The sequence below is a fragment of the Vipera ursinii genome (assembly GCF_947247035.1).
Source record: "Vipera ursinii genome assembly, chromosome: 1".
Classification (NCBI taxonomy): Eukaryota; Metazoa; Chordata; class Lepidosauria; order Squamata; family Viperidae; genus Vipera; species Vipera ursinii.
Window position 1 is genome coordinate 6,119,097 of NC_139512.1, and position 14,528 is coordinate 6,133,624.

Sequence of the window (14,528 nt, forward strand, 5' to 3'; positions counted from 1 at the left end):
GCGGTTGTTAAGTGAATCCCGCTCCCTCCATTGGCTTTGCTTGCCGGAAGCCAGCTGGGAGGTTCGCAAATGGTGATCCCGTGATCCCTGGATGCTGCAACCGTTGTGAATACGTGCCGGTTGCCAAGCGCCTGAATTTTAACCATGTGACCAGGGTGAAATGCTGCGACGGTCATAAGTGCGAGGACTGGTCGTGAATCACTTTTTTCAGTGCCCTTGTAACTTTGAACCGTTGCGAAAGAAAGGGCTAACCGGGGCCATCTGTAAAATCCCAGACCCCCGTACCTATCAACCCCCTTTTCAAGGCAATCTTGAGACTTGAGTTCTCTGACTTGGAGAGAATCACAGAAAGGTTTTGGGGAAAAAACAAGGAGGGCTGTGGGGGGGCGCAAGTTCCTGCTTTTTTTTTTTTTTTTTTTTTTTTTTTTGTCTACAAAGTGTAAATCGCAGCAGAGTTGCTTGTGATGTTTCCATGGCTCATAAGACAGACCTCGGTGGCGTCTCTGTCTCCGTCTCCATCTCAGAAGGCACAGCCAATAATGCCAATTGCTGGGTTTTCAAAGAGGGAGGCGGGGGGCGTTGTGGCTGGAGGGCCAGATTGCTTCTGCAGATCCCAGGATCCCAGCCAGCCTGCGAGATAAAGATCGGCTGTCTCCTTTTATCAGCCGCCCTGTCGGCTCCCAAACTAGAACAGCAGCTCTCAAGGTTGCCTGTCTGGAGTTCCTGATGAATTGCTGTCGTTCACTGGGGTGCAAAGGAAAGTGGGTGTGGGTGTGTGTCCCGTGTCCTCTCCTTCCCAGGCATGTTGAGTTTCTTTGGTCTCTGCTGAAAATACAGAAGGGGGCTTGAAAAGCGGTTTCTCTCCTTCTGGACCCCTTCTTCCCCCTTGCGATTGAGGCGAGGAACCAATTCAAATTATCCACCATCTGAGCAGTACAGGTAGTCCTTGACTTACAACAGTTCGTTTAGTGACCATTTGAAGCTACAGTGGCATTGAAACAAGGGACTTATGAGTGTTTCTCACACTTGCGACACTGGTGACATTCCCCCATGGTCACATGATCAGAATTCAGGCGCTTGGCAGCTGACTCCTATTTATGACGGTTTTCGTGTCCCGGGTCATGTGAGATCTCCTTTTGTGATCTTCTAACAAGCAAAGTCAAGGGGGAAGCCAGGTTCACTTCACAAGTGTGTTACTAACTTAACAGTGATTCACTTAGCAACCTTGGCAAGGCAGGTCGTAAAACGGAGCAAAACTCACTTAGCAGATAATCTCATTTAGCAACAGAAATGTTGGACTCAGTTGTGGTCATACGTTGAGGACCACCTGTAGCTGTTTGGGTTTAGCAACAGAAAAAGTGGTCCAAAGCCTAAGGAAGAGCCTTGGCTTGCTTGATCAGGTCCCATCTGACCTACGATTCCCTCTTTTTGTAAATTTATCCAAGATTGTATAATAAAGTGTGTCGGTGTGGTCCTTTCAGCAGAAATGTTATTATCAGGCTAAATAACCTCACCATTTGTAACTCCCCTCTCCTTCGCACTGATTGTCAACATCCGGCTTGAGGATCCGAATAAACCACCAGCTTCATTCCGTTTCTGAAAATCTTACTGTTTATTGAATCCACGGCATGGGACTTACTGTGAAAACAAAATTAACTCAGAGGTTCCCAGACACCAACTCATAGAATTAAACAATAATCTCTCTCGGACAGCCCCCACCTTCTCACGTAGTCTCTGTAAACCAGGGGTCCTCAACCGTGGCAACTTTAAGACTTGTGGACTTCAACTCCCAGAATTCCTCAGCCAGACTAGACCTTGGAGATCATTCTTGTCCAACCCCCTGCTCAGGCAGGAAACCCTATACCAGGGGTAGGCAACCTCGGCTCTTTTATGACTCATGGACTTCAATTCCCAGAATTCCTGAGTCAGCATAGCTGACTCAGGAATTCTGGGAGTTGAAGTCCATGAGTCATAAAAGAGCCGAGGTTGCCTACCCCTGCCCTATATACCATTTCAGACAAATGGCTGTCCAGTCTCTTCTTAGAGACCTCCAGTGTTGGAACATTCACAGCTTTTGGAGGCAGGTTGTTCATTGTCTTTGGTGCTTATTATTTACTGCATTTCTGTCCCCCATCCAGTTACTCTCCAGGTTTAGCTGCTTTGATATCAGCCATGATTGCCCCATGCTGAGTGAGAACAAAACAAAACAAAACATCCATTTTTGTTCTGGCAGTGCTATTGTAGGCATTCCGCTTGGCATCGATTAAAATCTGAGGAGATTGGTTAGGGCTGATAAAAAGCTACCCTTTGTCTGGTCTGTTTTGTCCAGTCCACTTATCCTGTGAGCTCATTCTGAAGAAGGCCGCCTTGAAACCCATTTGTGACTTTCCTCCTGGTTAATCTTTCTTTCCTTTCTTGAATTCTAAAACCAGCAGTCCCCGTTAAGAGATGATCCATTCCTTAATGTCACAGTTTTGTCAAGAGCTACTTAAAAGATCACTTGTTCCTGTTACCAGGCTTCATTGCAAAACAGGTGTGCAGCTTTGACTTAAAGCTCCCTTTGGCATTAGTTGAAGCAACTCTAAGGAGGCTTAATTCTTGATGCCTCTTATTATTCTTTTTTTCCTGTCTTCCACAGGGGTCAGGAGAGAGTTACTTGGAGAAATCAGAGCGCTTATATCTGCAGATGTGCTCAACTAGAGAAAAGGTGAGGCACCGTGGCATCCTCCCTGCAACCGGGCAGACGTTTTTTGGGACCCAGGATACTTAGCCAACCTGGTTTGCAATACAAGTAGTCCTCGGTTTATGCCTGGTGGCTTAGCAACTGGTCAAAGCTCCCACAGGCCTCCCCGTGAATAGTTACAACAGAACTGGATCACACACACACACACAGAGAGAGAGAGAGAGAGAGAGAGAGAGAGAGACATAAAAGTCACATGACTATTGCAGGCACTCAGCAGTCAGCCGCCATTTACAGCTGTTTGCAGTGTCCTGCAGTCACATGTCCACATTTCATGGCATTTTTACTGAAAACTGGCATTTATGTCTTGTTATCTTGCGAGATTCTTTTAGTGACCGCCACACGAAGATTGTAAAGTTGGGTCAGTCATGTGACCAGCCTGATTTATGACCACAACGGGCAGGATCCATTATGGTCATAAGTTGAGGACTGCTTGTATGTGTTATGAAAGAGCACTCAGGTACATTGGTAAAAGTCATTCATCTTAACATATGCTTTGCTCTCAGCAGATTGAGCAGAATTTCCTCATCAAATGTGGAAATTCCAAACAAATGTGATTAGAGGAAGGGTCATCACTGAATTCATTAAGTGACTTCTACCAATCTCTCTCTCTCTCTTTCTCTCTCTCTCTCTCTCTCTTTCTCCCTCTCTCCCCCTCTCCCTCCCCCTCCCTCTCCCTCCCTCCCTTGATTTCCCAAATTGGTTGCAATAAAAAGGAAGGTACATCAGGTCCAAAATAGTATAAACAATTGCTTTCTCTTCCCTCAACCACACAAGAAGGCATTTTTTTACCATTAAAATCTGATGATTTTTCTTGGCCTTAAAATAGCACGGTTGACCCAATCCTTCCAGATCTTACTCCTACCGCTGGCGAGTCAGTCCTCCATCTCATCAACTTTTAAGATGGGTGGACTTCAAACGCCAGAATTCCCCCAGGCCAACACGCCTGCGGAATTTTGGGAATTGAAGTCCTCCCATCTTAAAAGTTGATGAGATGCAAAAGAACTGAGGCAGGTGGCCCCCTTTCCAGGTTTCCGTTCTTATCGTGGTTTGTCCTCTCTTTATAGAACTTGATGGGAGACCAGGAGCAACTGAAAATCCAGGTGACGGAACTAGAGGAGGAAGTCAGCACCCTGCGGAAGATCAACAAGAGTCTCTTTGACTTCTCCAGCTCTATCATCACCTCAGGCAAATAGAACAGCTTGTGAAGCCTGGCTAGAGGTGGAGGGGAAGACAAACACATCAGGACTCATCTGGGACACACACAGCCATTTCCTTCATGATAATGTTCGATGTGAACGTTGCAGAGAGACCCTTCCCCCCCCCTCGGAACCGTGTCTAACTGCAGGGCTGGACATGGAAGTCTCTAGCATCTAAGTGTTCTGGGAGGAGGCCTACCAAAAAAAATATCTGTATGGGTAACAGTATGGAAGAAGAATAATCTAGCAGGGAAGAGAGATGGCCCATTTTCTCTCACAGTGTAGTTTCCTTCCATCCTACAAGGCCCTTTCATTCCTCAAACAGAGCAACTGTAGATGTTCCTCAAGATGCCGTCATCCCCTTTTTCTCCAGTTGGAAATCGCACGGCTGCTTTAGAACTCCCCTTGTACTTGGGAACTTCTGGGGATTGAAGTCAACCACGGGCTTTGAATGCATCCCGTTCAGTAGGCGGAACTGCCCTCATGGTAATTGGCCAGGGAGTGGGACAATTGACAAGCATGAGGAATGACCCGTGTAGCTGGACTGAGCACAGAGGCTTCCCGTCCTCAAGATCCTGCTGGGGGGGGGGGAAATGGTGAGATGGGGAAGATCATATTTCCTTGTGTTGTCCTCATTTGGAAAGGGTGGAAAAACCTTCCCTGCAAGGGCAAGCTGGCATGATAAATTATATATATATATATATATATATATATATATATGTATATATATATATATATATATGTATATATATATATATATATATTTACAATCACAGACCAGCAAAATAAAATTAAAAAAAGGTGGGGGCGTCTTTTTTACTGACACGCTACTCTTCTTGCAGAAGAATTGTGGACTTTTTGTCTGGTCCATCGTTCTACCAACTTATGCACAGACCTTTAGCCGAGAGGATGTCCAGTTAGGATTCTTTCCAGACAGCTCCTTTGGCTTCTGTACAGTTGCAAGTTTCAGCACCAACTTCAGGATGCCTTTCTCATGTAGGCAGGTTTACTTTCATTGGGTTTATCTTGCTTCATTTTACTTTCTGTAGAGGTAAAAACCCTCCGGTTCTGTCTTGAGCCAAATTGTTCTTTGTTGTATTATGCATTTTTTTTAAAAAAACACGAAAACACAAACTGTTAGCATAAGTGTTTGATGCTATTTTCTTTTCCCCCCTTCTGCTTTAATGATACCGTCTGTCTCCTAGCAAATGGCTCTACTTACTGTGTCCTGTTTCCAGAAGATCTGCCGAACCCCACTTTAAAGGAGGATACTGGGCTTAAGTGGAATGACAAATGAAGTGAAATGATTACCTTCAGGAACAGTCTATCTCAGAACACCAATTGCAAGTCACAAATAAAAGGAGTGTTGTAGCTGCGGGCCTGTTTGCAAACTTCTCAAGACTATCCAAGTGGGTAATTCTAGGTGGTGATAATTGATCCAGTGAGCTGACTTTTGTGGTCTTATGAATGGGGCCTAAAAACGAGAGCAAACAATGTAAGCCACATGTTCAGGAGCAGCATTGTTCCATGGAGAAAGAGCAAATGGCTTTTCTTTACCATATGGCCTGTTGCTGAATTTTCCCAGCAACATCTGGCTGGGAAGAGGTTGAGTCCTGCCAAGCACGATCTGCATCCATAAATTGTTGCCCAAGAACAATTGGCTTTATTTTTTTGCAAACTGAAGAAAAGGCAGGGATTTCTCTTAATTGCATAGAAAGTGAAATCAGCTTTGACGCTCTGCGTGGGAGGAAGACAAGAAGCAGAAAGTTGTCCTTAGCGAGCCCTTTGGGGGAGGGGGGAAAAAACCCCTAGTCCTTGACTTGTTTCTCCCAGATGATGACTTCACCCTTTTCGAGGTTCAGTTGCCCCAAACTGGCATGCCTGCAATATTGACAGAGACGGCTGGCATAAGGAAGGCAACATAATTCCATTTGTTTTGAACAGCAGTTATTCGTTCTGCTTAGCAGAGCCAGCTTTCACGTCCCCTTCATTTCCTATTGTTGTTAGCTGCGAAGTCGTGTCCGACTCATCGCGACCCTATGGACAACATTCCTCCAGGCCTTCCTGTCTTCTACCATCTTCTGGAGTCCATTTAAACTCACGCCTACTGCTTCAGTGACTCCATCCAGCCACCTCATTCTCTGTCGTCCCCTTCTTCTATTGCCCTCGATCTTTCCCAGCATTAGGCTCTTCTCCAGTGAGTCCTTCCTTCTCATTAGGTGGCCAAAGTATTTGAGTTTTAGCTTCAGGATCTGGCCTTCTAAAGAGCAGTCAGGATTGATCTCCTCTAGGACTGACCGGTTTGATCGCCTTGCAGTCCAAGGGACTCGCAGGAGTCTTCTCCAGCACCATAGTTCAAAGGCCTCAATTCTTTGGCGCTCAGCCTTTCTTATGGTCCAACTTTCACTGCCATACATTGCAACTGGGAAGACCATAGCCTTGACTATACGCACTTTTGTTGACAGGGTGAGGTCTCTGCTTTTTAGTGTGCTGTCTAGATTTGCCATGGCTTTCCTTCCCAGGAGCAAGCGTCTTTTAATTTCTTGGCTACAGTCCCCATCTGCAGTGATCTTGGAGCCCAGGAAAACAAAATCTGTCACTACCTCCATTTCTTCCCCATCTATTTGCCAGGAATTGAGAGGGCCAGATGCCATGATCTTGGTTTTCTTAATGTTAAGTTTCAACCCAAGTTTTGCACTCTCCTTCTTCACCCGCAACAAGAGGCTCTTTAGTTCTTCTTCACTTTCTGCCATTAGAGTGGTATCATCTGCGTATCTTAGGTTGTTGATATTTCTTCCAGCAATCTTAATTCCAACTTTTGATTCATCTAGCCCTGCCTTTCTCATGATGTGCTCTGCATATAAGTTAAATAGGCAGGGCGACAGTATACAGCCTTGCCGGACTCCTTTCCCAATTTTGAACCAATCAGTGGTTCCGTGTCCAGTTCTCACTGTTGCTTCTTGACCCGCATATAGGTTTCTCAAGAGACAAATAAGATGGTCTGGTACTCCCATTTCTTTAAGAACTTGCCACAGTTTGTTATGATCCACACAATCAAAGGCTTTAGCATAGTCAATGAAGCAGAAGTAGATGTTTTTCTGGAACTCCCTAGCTTTCTCCATGATCCAGCGTATGTTAGCAATTTGATCTCTAGTTCCTCTGCCTCTTCGAAATCCTGCCTGTACTTCTGGTAGTTCTCGATCCACATACTGCTGAAGTCTAGCTTGTAGGATTTTAAGCATGACTTTACTAGCATGAGAAATGAGTGCAATGGTGCGATAGTTTGAACATTCTTTGGCACTGCCTTTCTTTGGAATTGGAATGTAAACTGATCTTTTCCAATCCTGTGGCCACTGTTGAGTTTTCCAAATTTGCTGGCAAATTGAGTGTAGCACTTTTACTGCACTGTCTTTTAAGATTTTGAATAGCTCAGCTGGAATACTGTCACCTCCACTAGCTTTGTTGTTGCTCAGCTTTTCTAAGGCCCACTTCACTTCACATTCTAGGATGTCTGGCTCGAGGTCAGTGACCACCTCACTGTGATTATCTGGGACGTTAAGCTCATTCTTGTATAGTTCTTCTGTGTAATTTTGCCACCTCTTCTTAATCTCTTCTGCCTCTGTTAGGTCCCTGCCATTTTGGTCCTTTATCATGCCCATTTTTGCATGGAATGTTCCCTTCATCTCTCCAATTTTCTTGAAAAGATCTCTGGTCCTCCCTATTCTATTGTTTTCTTCTATTTCTTTGCACTGTTCATTTAAGAAGGCATTCTTATCTCTTCTAGCTATTCTCTGGAATTCTGCATTCAATTGGGCATATCTATGTTTTTCTCCCTTGCCTTTCGCTTTCCTCCTTTCCTCAGCTATTTGCAAAGCTTCCTCAGACAGCCATTTTGCTTTCTTGCATTTCTTTTTCTTTGGGATGGTTTTGGTTGCTACCTGTTGTACAATGTCGCGAACCTCTGTCCATAGTTCTTCAGGCACTCTGTCTATCAGATCTAATTCCTTAAATCTATTTGTCACTTCTACTGTATATTCAACAGGGATATGATTTAATTCATACCTGACTGGCCTAGTGCTTTTCCCTACTTTCTTCAGTTTAAGCCTAAACTTTGCAACAAGAAGCTCATGGTCTGAGCCACAGTCAGCTCCTGGTCTTGTTTTTACCGACTGTATAGAGCTTCTCCATCTTTGGCTGCAGAGTATATAGTCAATCTGATTTCTGTGTTGACCATCTGGTGATGTCCATGTGTAGAGCCTTCTCTTGGGTTGTTGGAAAAGAGTGTTTGCTATGACCATCGTATTCTCTTGACAAAATTCTATCAGCCTGTGCCCTGCTTCATTTTGTACTCCAAGGCCAAACTTGCCTGTTATTCCGGTTATCTTTTGGCTTCTACTTTAGCATTCCGATCCCCCATGATGATAAGGACATCATTTTTTGGTGTTACTTCTATAAGGTGCTGTAGGGCTTCATAGAACCGGTCAATTTCATCCTCTTCAGCACTGGTGGTTGGGGCATAGACTTGGACTACTGTGATATTAAATGGTTTCCCTTGGATTCGAACTGAGATCATTCTGTCATTTTGAGGATTGTATCCCAGTATTGATTTTCCTACTCTTTTATTAAATATGAAGGCTACTCCATTTCTTCTGAGGGATTCTTGCCCACAGTAGTATACCTGATGGTCATCTGAATTAAATTCACCCATTCCTGTCCATTTTAGTTCGCTGATACCTAAGATGTCAATGTTTAGTCTTGTCATCTCTTGTTTGACCACGTCCAGCTTTCCTTGATTCATGGATCTTACATTCCAGGTTCCTATGGAGAAAAAATCTTTACAGCATCGGACTTTCCTTTCACCACCAGACATATCCACAGCTGAGCGTCCTTTCGGCTTTGGCCCAGTCGCTTCATTCTTTCTGGCGCTACTAGTACTAGCCCTCTGCTCTTCCCCAGTAGCATATTGGACGCCTTCCGACCTGAGGGGCTCATCTTCCAGCGTCATATCGTTTTGCCTTTTGGTACTGTCCATAGGGTTTTCATGGCAAAGATACTGGAGTGGGTTGCCATTTCCTTCTCCAGTGGATCACGTTTTGTCAGAACTCTCTGCTATGACCTGTCCGTCTTGGGTGGCCCTGCACGGCATAGCTCATAGCTTCATTGAATTACGCAAGCCCCTTTGCCACGACAAGGCAGTAATCCATGAAGGGGTCATTTCCTAAGGTAAAGGTAAAGGTTCCCCCGCAAATGCGTGCTAGTCATTTCCAACTCTAGGGGCCGGTGCTCATCTCCGTTTCAAAGCCGAAGAGCCAGCGCTTGTCTGAGGACGTCTCCATGGTCATGTGGCCGGCATGACTAGACGCCAACGGCGCACGGAGCGCTGTTACCTTCCCACCGTAGTGGTCCCTATTTTTCTACTTGCATTTTTACCTGCTTTCGAACTGCTAGGTTGGCAGAAGCTGGGACGAGTAACAGGCGCTCACTCTTGTTATGCGGCACTCGGGATTCAACCTGCCAAACTGCTGACTTTCTGATGCATAAAAGAAGTCGAGGCCTTCAGAGGAGACGACAAGCTCTCCTTTGGACTTTTAAACAGGGCAGGGAATGAAACTCCACAGCTCTTGGATCAAAACAGCAGGGTCCCTTTTTTAGTCGTAGCTGTCTGCTCCCCACTTCCCCATCCCAATGCACATTTTTATTTTATCAAGGCAGGGAGCTTAGTGTCTTGGTTCTTAGATCCTGGTTCAGAGGAGGAGGAGATGGAACCTGGACCGTCCGACAGGGAGGGAGGACACGGTTGGGAGGGAGGACACGGTTGCGGTTGCGGGGAGAGGGTGGCTGACCTGATGGAGATGGGTCATTTGTCACTGCAATAAGTGAGCAATAAACATCCTGCTTAAACTCTGCCTTGCCATCATGAGTTGGGTCAGAAGATTTAAGCAGCTGGCTAAGAATTCCATCCCTTGCCTTCCATTTCAGTGGAATGACAGAAATAGCATTTTCTTTCAGGGTTTCCGTGAGAATGCTGCAGCATCACTTTGTCAGACCCAAGAAAGTTGGAAGCCTCCATGTATCTGACAGGACAATTTGTCTTCCTGTGTCTCGTGAAACTGACAGTGGCCCTGACTCAGAATTCCCGCTTCCTCCCTCCCTCAGCACAGGGGTCTTCAGACTTGGCCCTTTTATGAATTCCCAGAATTCCTCAGCCAGCGTGCCTGGGTCTCATTTTATCGACCTTGGAAGGGTGGAAGGCTGAGTCAACCTTGAGTCGGTCAGGATTGAACAACTGGCCAGTTAGCCTGCAATACTGCATTCTGACCACTGTGCCACCACGGCTTATATTATCATGAAAAGTTTTTTGGGACTGCTGTGTAAATCAGCAACCACCAATATGCTTATTCATGAGCACCAAGATGTAGGAGAATGTTTGTAAGGTTGCCTCAGGAACTTGGCAGTTGTAGGTCCGAGCTGTTAGTACAATCCCTTTCAAAGCGAAGGTGGTAAGAAACTGAGAGATTTACTCCCCAATCACAGAGCATGATCTTCCTCCTCCCACCTATTTTGCTTCACTTCACATGAAAATCGGTGCAAAAGTGTCCTCCCTTTTAATTTGATTGTTTGGTTTTTCTGGATATTCCTATTTTCAACTTTGGAGTCCTCTTGCATCTCTAGCTCCTTGAATAAAGCTGTACTTTTTTAAAAAAAAACACATTGAGGTGGGAAGGAAGGCATTGGGCAAGATTGACATAATGGCTAATGTATGAAAACCCCACGTTTAGAGACAGTATACCTCTGAATATCAGTTTGAAGACAGCTAATTTGTTTATTAATGGACTTTCTAGAATCAGCTTAGTCCCTGTTGGAAAAAATGTGAAAGGCTCATTGAAGAATAGTTACCTTTTAATGTGGGCATTTGGGGGGGGGGAGCATTGCAATTATTCTCGTATGAAGATTGCCACAGGTGTGAAAAAGGGGGTTTCTGGTTTTATAATGTGCCTGGTGTTCTGGCCACTCCCAATACATGATTAATACAGAGAAGCTATGAGACTGCTTTCCACCCATTCCAGGTTTATTTGGGTGGGTGGGTAAGCTGGCTGGGGAATTCTGGGAGTTGAAGTCCTCTTAAAGTTACTAAGGTTGAGGAACACTGATTTAGGATCAGGTGTCACAGAGAGAGACTGGGCTAGGCAGCCTCTGAGCAGTTCCACCCCCTGCAAGGAATTGTGTCCCGCAACAAAGACAGACAGACAGTTCTCAGCTGCCCTTTAAAGCAAAGCAACAGAGCTGTCCGGATTACAACCCCAAAGGAAAAGCCATTTGATTTAAAGTGTCATTTAATAACCCAAAATGTCTGCGCTACAAGTCCTGCCTGAAAGCCAAGATCTTTAGATAATGCTTTTACTTTAATAACTGCCTCTTCTCCTTGGTTGTGTGTTCTGTCTAGGAGCTGGTGTGGGAGGTTCTTTGCATCTGTATAAAATATAAGCCCAGATACCATGTATTCAAAATTGCCAAAGAGGCAAACTTTTAAAAGTGATGGTCTAGCACAGTCTTTGTCAACCTTGGCAACTTTCAAGAGGGTGGGCATGAACTCCCAGAATTCTCCAGCCAGTCAGGCTGGTGGGGGAATTCTGGGAATTGAGGTCCAGGCCTCTTATAGTTGCCAAGCTTGACACACACTGGTCTAGCAAAATGCCTTACCCATCCTCAGATTTGCGCAAATAGCATACTCATAGCCTTGGTTGGTTGGAAGGAACTCTAGAGGTCATCTAGTGCAACGCTCCGCCAGTATAGCCATCCATTACTATAGCAGGGGTTCTCAAACTTGGCCACTTTAAGACTTGTGGACTTCAACTCCCAGAATTCCCCAGCCAGCCATGGGGAATTCTGGGAGTTGAAGTCCACAAGTGGCCAAGTTTGAGAACCCCTGCTATAGTATTTCTGGTGGAAGGCTATCCAGTCTTGATTTAAATCTTTCCACACCTACCAAGACAGTCTGTTTCGTTACAGGTAGTCCTTACAACCACAATCAAACTCTTTAAGTTTCCATTGCTAAGCAAGACAGTTGTTAACTGAGCTTTACCCCATTTTATGAGCTTTCCTGCCACAGTTGTTAAATGAATCACTGCAGGTGCTCAGTTAATAAGATGGTTATTAAGTGAATCTGCCTTCCTCACTGAATTTGCTTGTCAGGAAGTTGCAAAGGGGGGTCACATGACTGCAGGGCTGCAACAATCATAAATAAATGCCAGTTGCCCATCCACATTTTGATCACATGACAATGGGGATGCTGCAACGGTCATAACTCACTTTTCCAGTGCCACTGTAACTTCAAACAATCACTAAACCAAGGGCTTCCTGTATTACACCCAATCAGTCTGTCACCTTATACAGTAAACTGAAACAACCTTCTTTTCTTGTCTTCTGGAACATCTCTGAATGATTTTGCCCTGTCTGCTGCATGATAGACACTTGAAGACAGTTGTCGTATTTCCTCGCAGTCTTCTCTTCTTGCTGACTAAACATCAGCCCATATGTTGGTTTGCACAGATTTCCTGCTGTGATCTCTTAAATCTGGATTTCATCTCTACCCTTGATCTGAAAGCAGCCAGTTCACAGCAGGGAGAGGATGCAGCCACACATGATGTTTCTTGCAATTTAGCAGCCCAAGATTCTTTGGACAGCATGCATTTGCCTGCAAAAGAATACCCTTCCCATAGACCAGAAGGCTACTGTATTGCCTTTCCAACCAGCATATTAGCTTCCTAAAAGGCATGAAGCTGGACGTTCATTTAGTGGGATTTTATTAAAATTTTATTAAAAGGGGGATCATAGATGTTGATGGACATGTGTAGCCACTGGAGGGCAGCAAAGGGTTAAATTTCTCTCTCTCTCTCTCTCTCTCTCTCTCTCTCTCTCTCTCTCTCTCTCTCTCTCTCTCTCTCTCTGTCTCTTGATATAGACAAGGGCAACATTTTAAAAAAGGTTTGTGTGTGTGAGAGAGATAACTAGATGGCAGCAGACATAAAGCTGCAAATCTTTGCTGCCAACTAGAGGTCATGTATATGTTTGCAGCCATTAAAATAATTGCCCCCTGAGTTTTCTGTATTTCTGTATCATTTTGCTGTCCTTAAGGATTATCCTAATTCTTGCAACCTGGATCTGGTAGCTGGGGTTTGGGTGTGTGACTGTCTGTGCGTGTGCATGCACTACAGACTGCAGAGATGTAGTAAAGGTGAGGTTGGTAATGAGAAGCAAATGATGAAATATGTAGCGTGCTATAAATCACAAATCAGAATGGAAGAACATAAAGGTAGTGTTTGCACTTTGCATCAGTCAGCACATCATCATTTTGGTGCTGTGGTTTGCTGTGTATGCCAGATAAGATGGAGAGGATTCTAAAAAGTATGTGCAAAATTCACCCTGCCCGGAACATTACACAGTGTGTGTGTGTGTGTGTGTGTTTTGTTTTTTTTGGGGGGGGGGGAGGGTGGGTTGTGAAAATCTGCAATATGGTGTAGAATTGCAATCCAAGCCCTACCCTTTGTGGCATATACAGGTGGAATCAAGACAATACTCTCAAGTTTTATTTTACTTCTGTCAAGTAATAAAACAGAAGTTGTAAGCAATAAGCCTGAGCCATAAAGAATCACAATTGAGCTTCCTGGCTGTCTTCTTTAGCAAAATATGGGTTACTTTTTGTAGTCTGTCACCAACAAGGATTTCACCATCTTGAAGATTCTGAAGATGTTCGTTGCACCCAATTTAATGTTTTCTCCCTGCCGTGTGCAGAGAACTTTAGGCTAATTTGATATGTTCTTGGCAGCTCAGGGCAGCCACTGGGCTGTGAAATATCGCCATAATGCACTTGGTGAGCTTCCTGAAATGTTTGGTTTGCAAATTAATACCGGGTAGGTCATAACTCCAAGAAATAATTTAGGAGTGTTTCAGGTATTCAGAAGCTACTGGTCACAGGGTTGAATCCACTTAGCAGCTGGAATCAATGCAGGTAAATCCTTGACTCACGACCACAAATTGGGGTCAGGATTCCATTGCTCAGTAAGGCAGTTTTAAGTGAGTCAAAGAAGCAATGCAAGACTGGAAGACGTGGAGAGAATGAATGAATGTCCCAATGAATCGGGGGTGACACGATAGTAGTATTCCAATATTTGATGGGCTGCCACCAAAACAAGGGGGTCAAATTATTCTCCAAAGCACCAGACAGCAAGACAAGAAACAATGGATGGAAACTAATCAAGGAGAGAAGCAACCTGGAATTAAGGAGGGACTTCCTAACAGCGAGGACAATTAACCAGTGGAACAGCTTGCCTCCAGAAATTGTGGGTGCTCCATCACTGGAGATTTTTAAGAAGAGACTGGACAGTCAGTTGTCTGAGATGGTATAGGTTCTGCTTGAGCAGGGGGCTGGACTAGAAGACCTCCAAGGTCCTATTCCATTCCATTCCATTCTATTTCTATTCTAGGATTATCAGTCCCTATGCTAACCTGCTCATTCAATAAAGAAGTATTGAAACCTCTTTTAAAGACCATTAAACTCTCACAACAGAGAATGTAAAAAGGGGAATGAT

General features: G+C 44.6%; 1 protein-coding gene across 3 annotated transcripts in view; it reads left to right on the top strand.

Moving 5' to 3' along the window:
• Positions 1–5,531, top strand: part of WDR18 (WD repeat domain 18) — an 81,513-nt gene extending 75,982 nt beyond the window's left edge. Inside the window, exons 9-11 of one of the 3 annotated variants that reach the window (XR_014492679.1) lie at positions 2,436–2,533; positions 2,639–2,707; positions 3,808–3,861. Coding sequence is in view for 1 of the 3 variants with exons in the window: in XM_083364059.1 (XP_083220185.1) it covers positions 2,639–2,707; positions 3,808–3,936 (198 nt within the window). In the remaining 2 variants the exon portion in view is untranslated. Of the gene's footprint in view, positions 1–2,435; positions 2,534–2,638; positions 2,708–3,807 lie in introns of all 3 variants that reach the window. The other 2 variants (XR_014492678.1, XM_083364059.1) reach the window with 2 other exon arrangements.
• Positions 5,532–14,528: the final 8,997 nt, after the last annotated feature.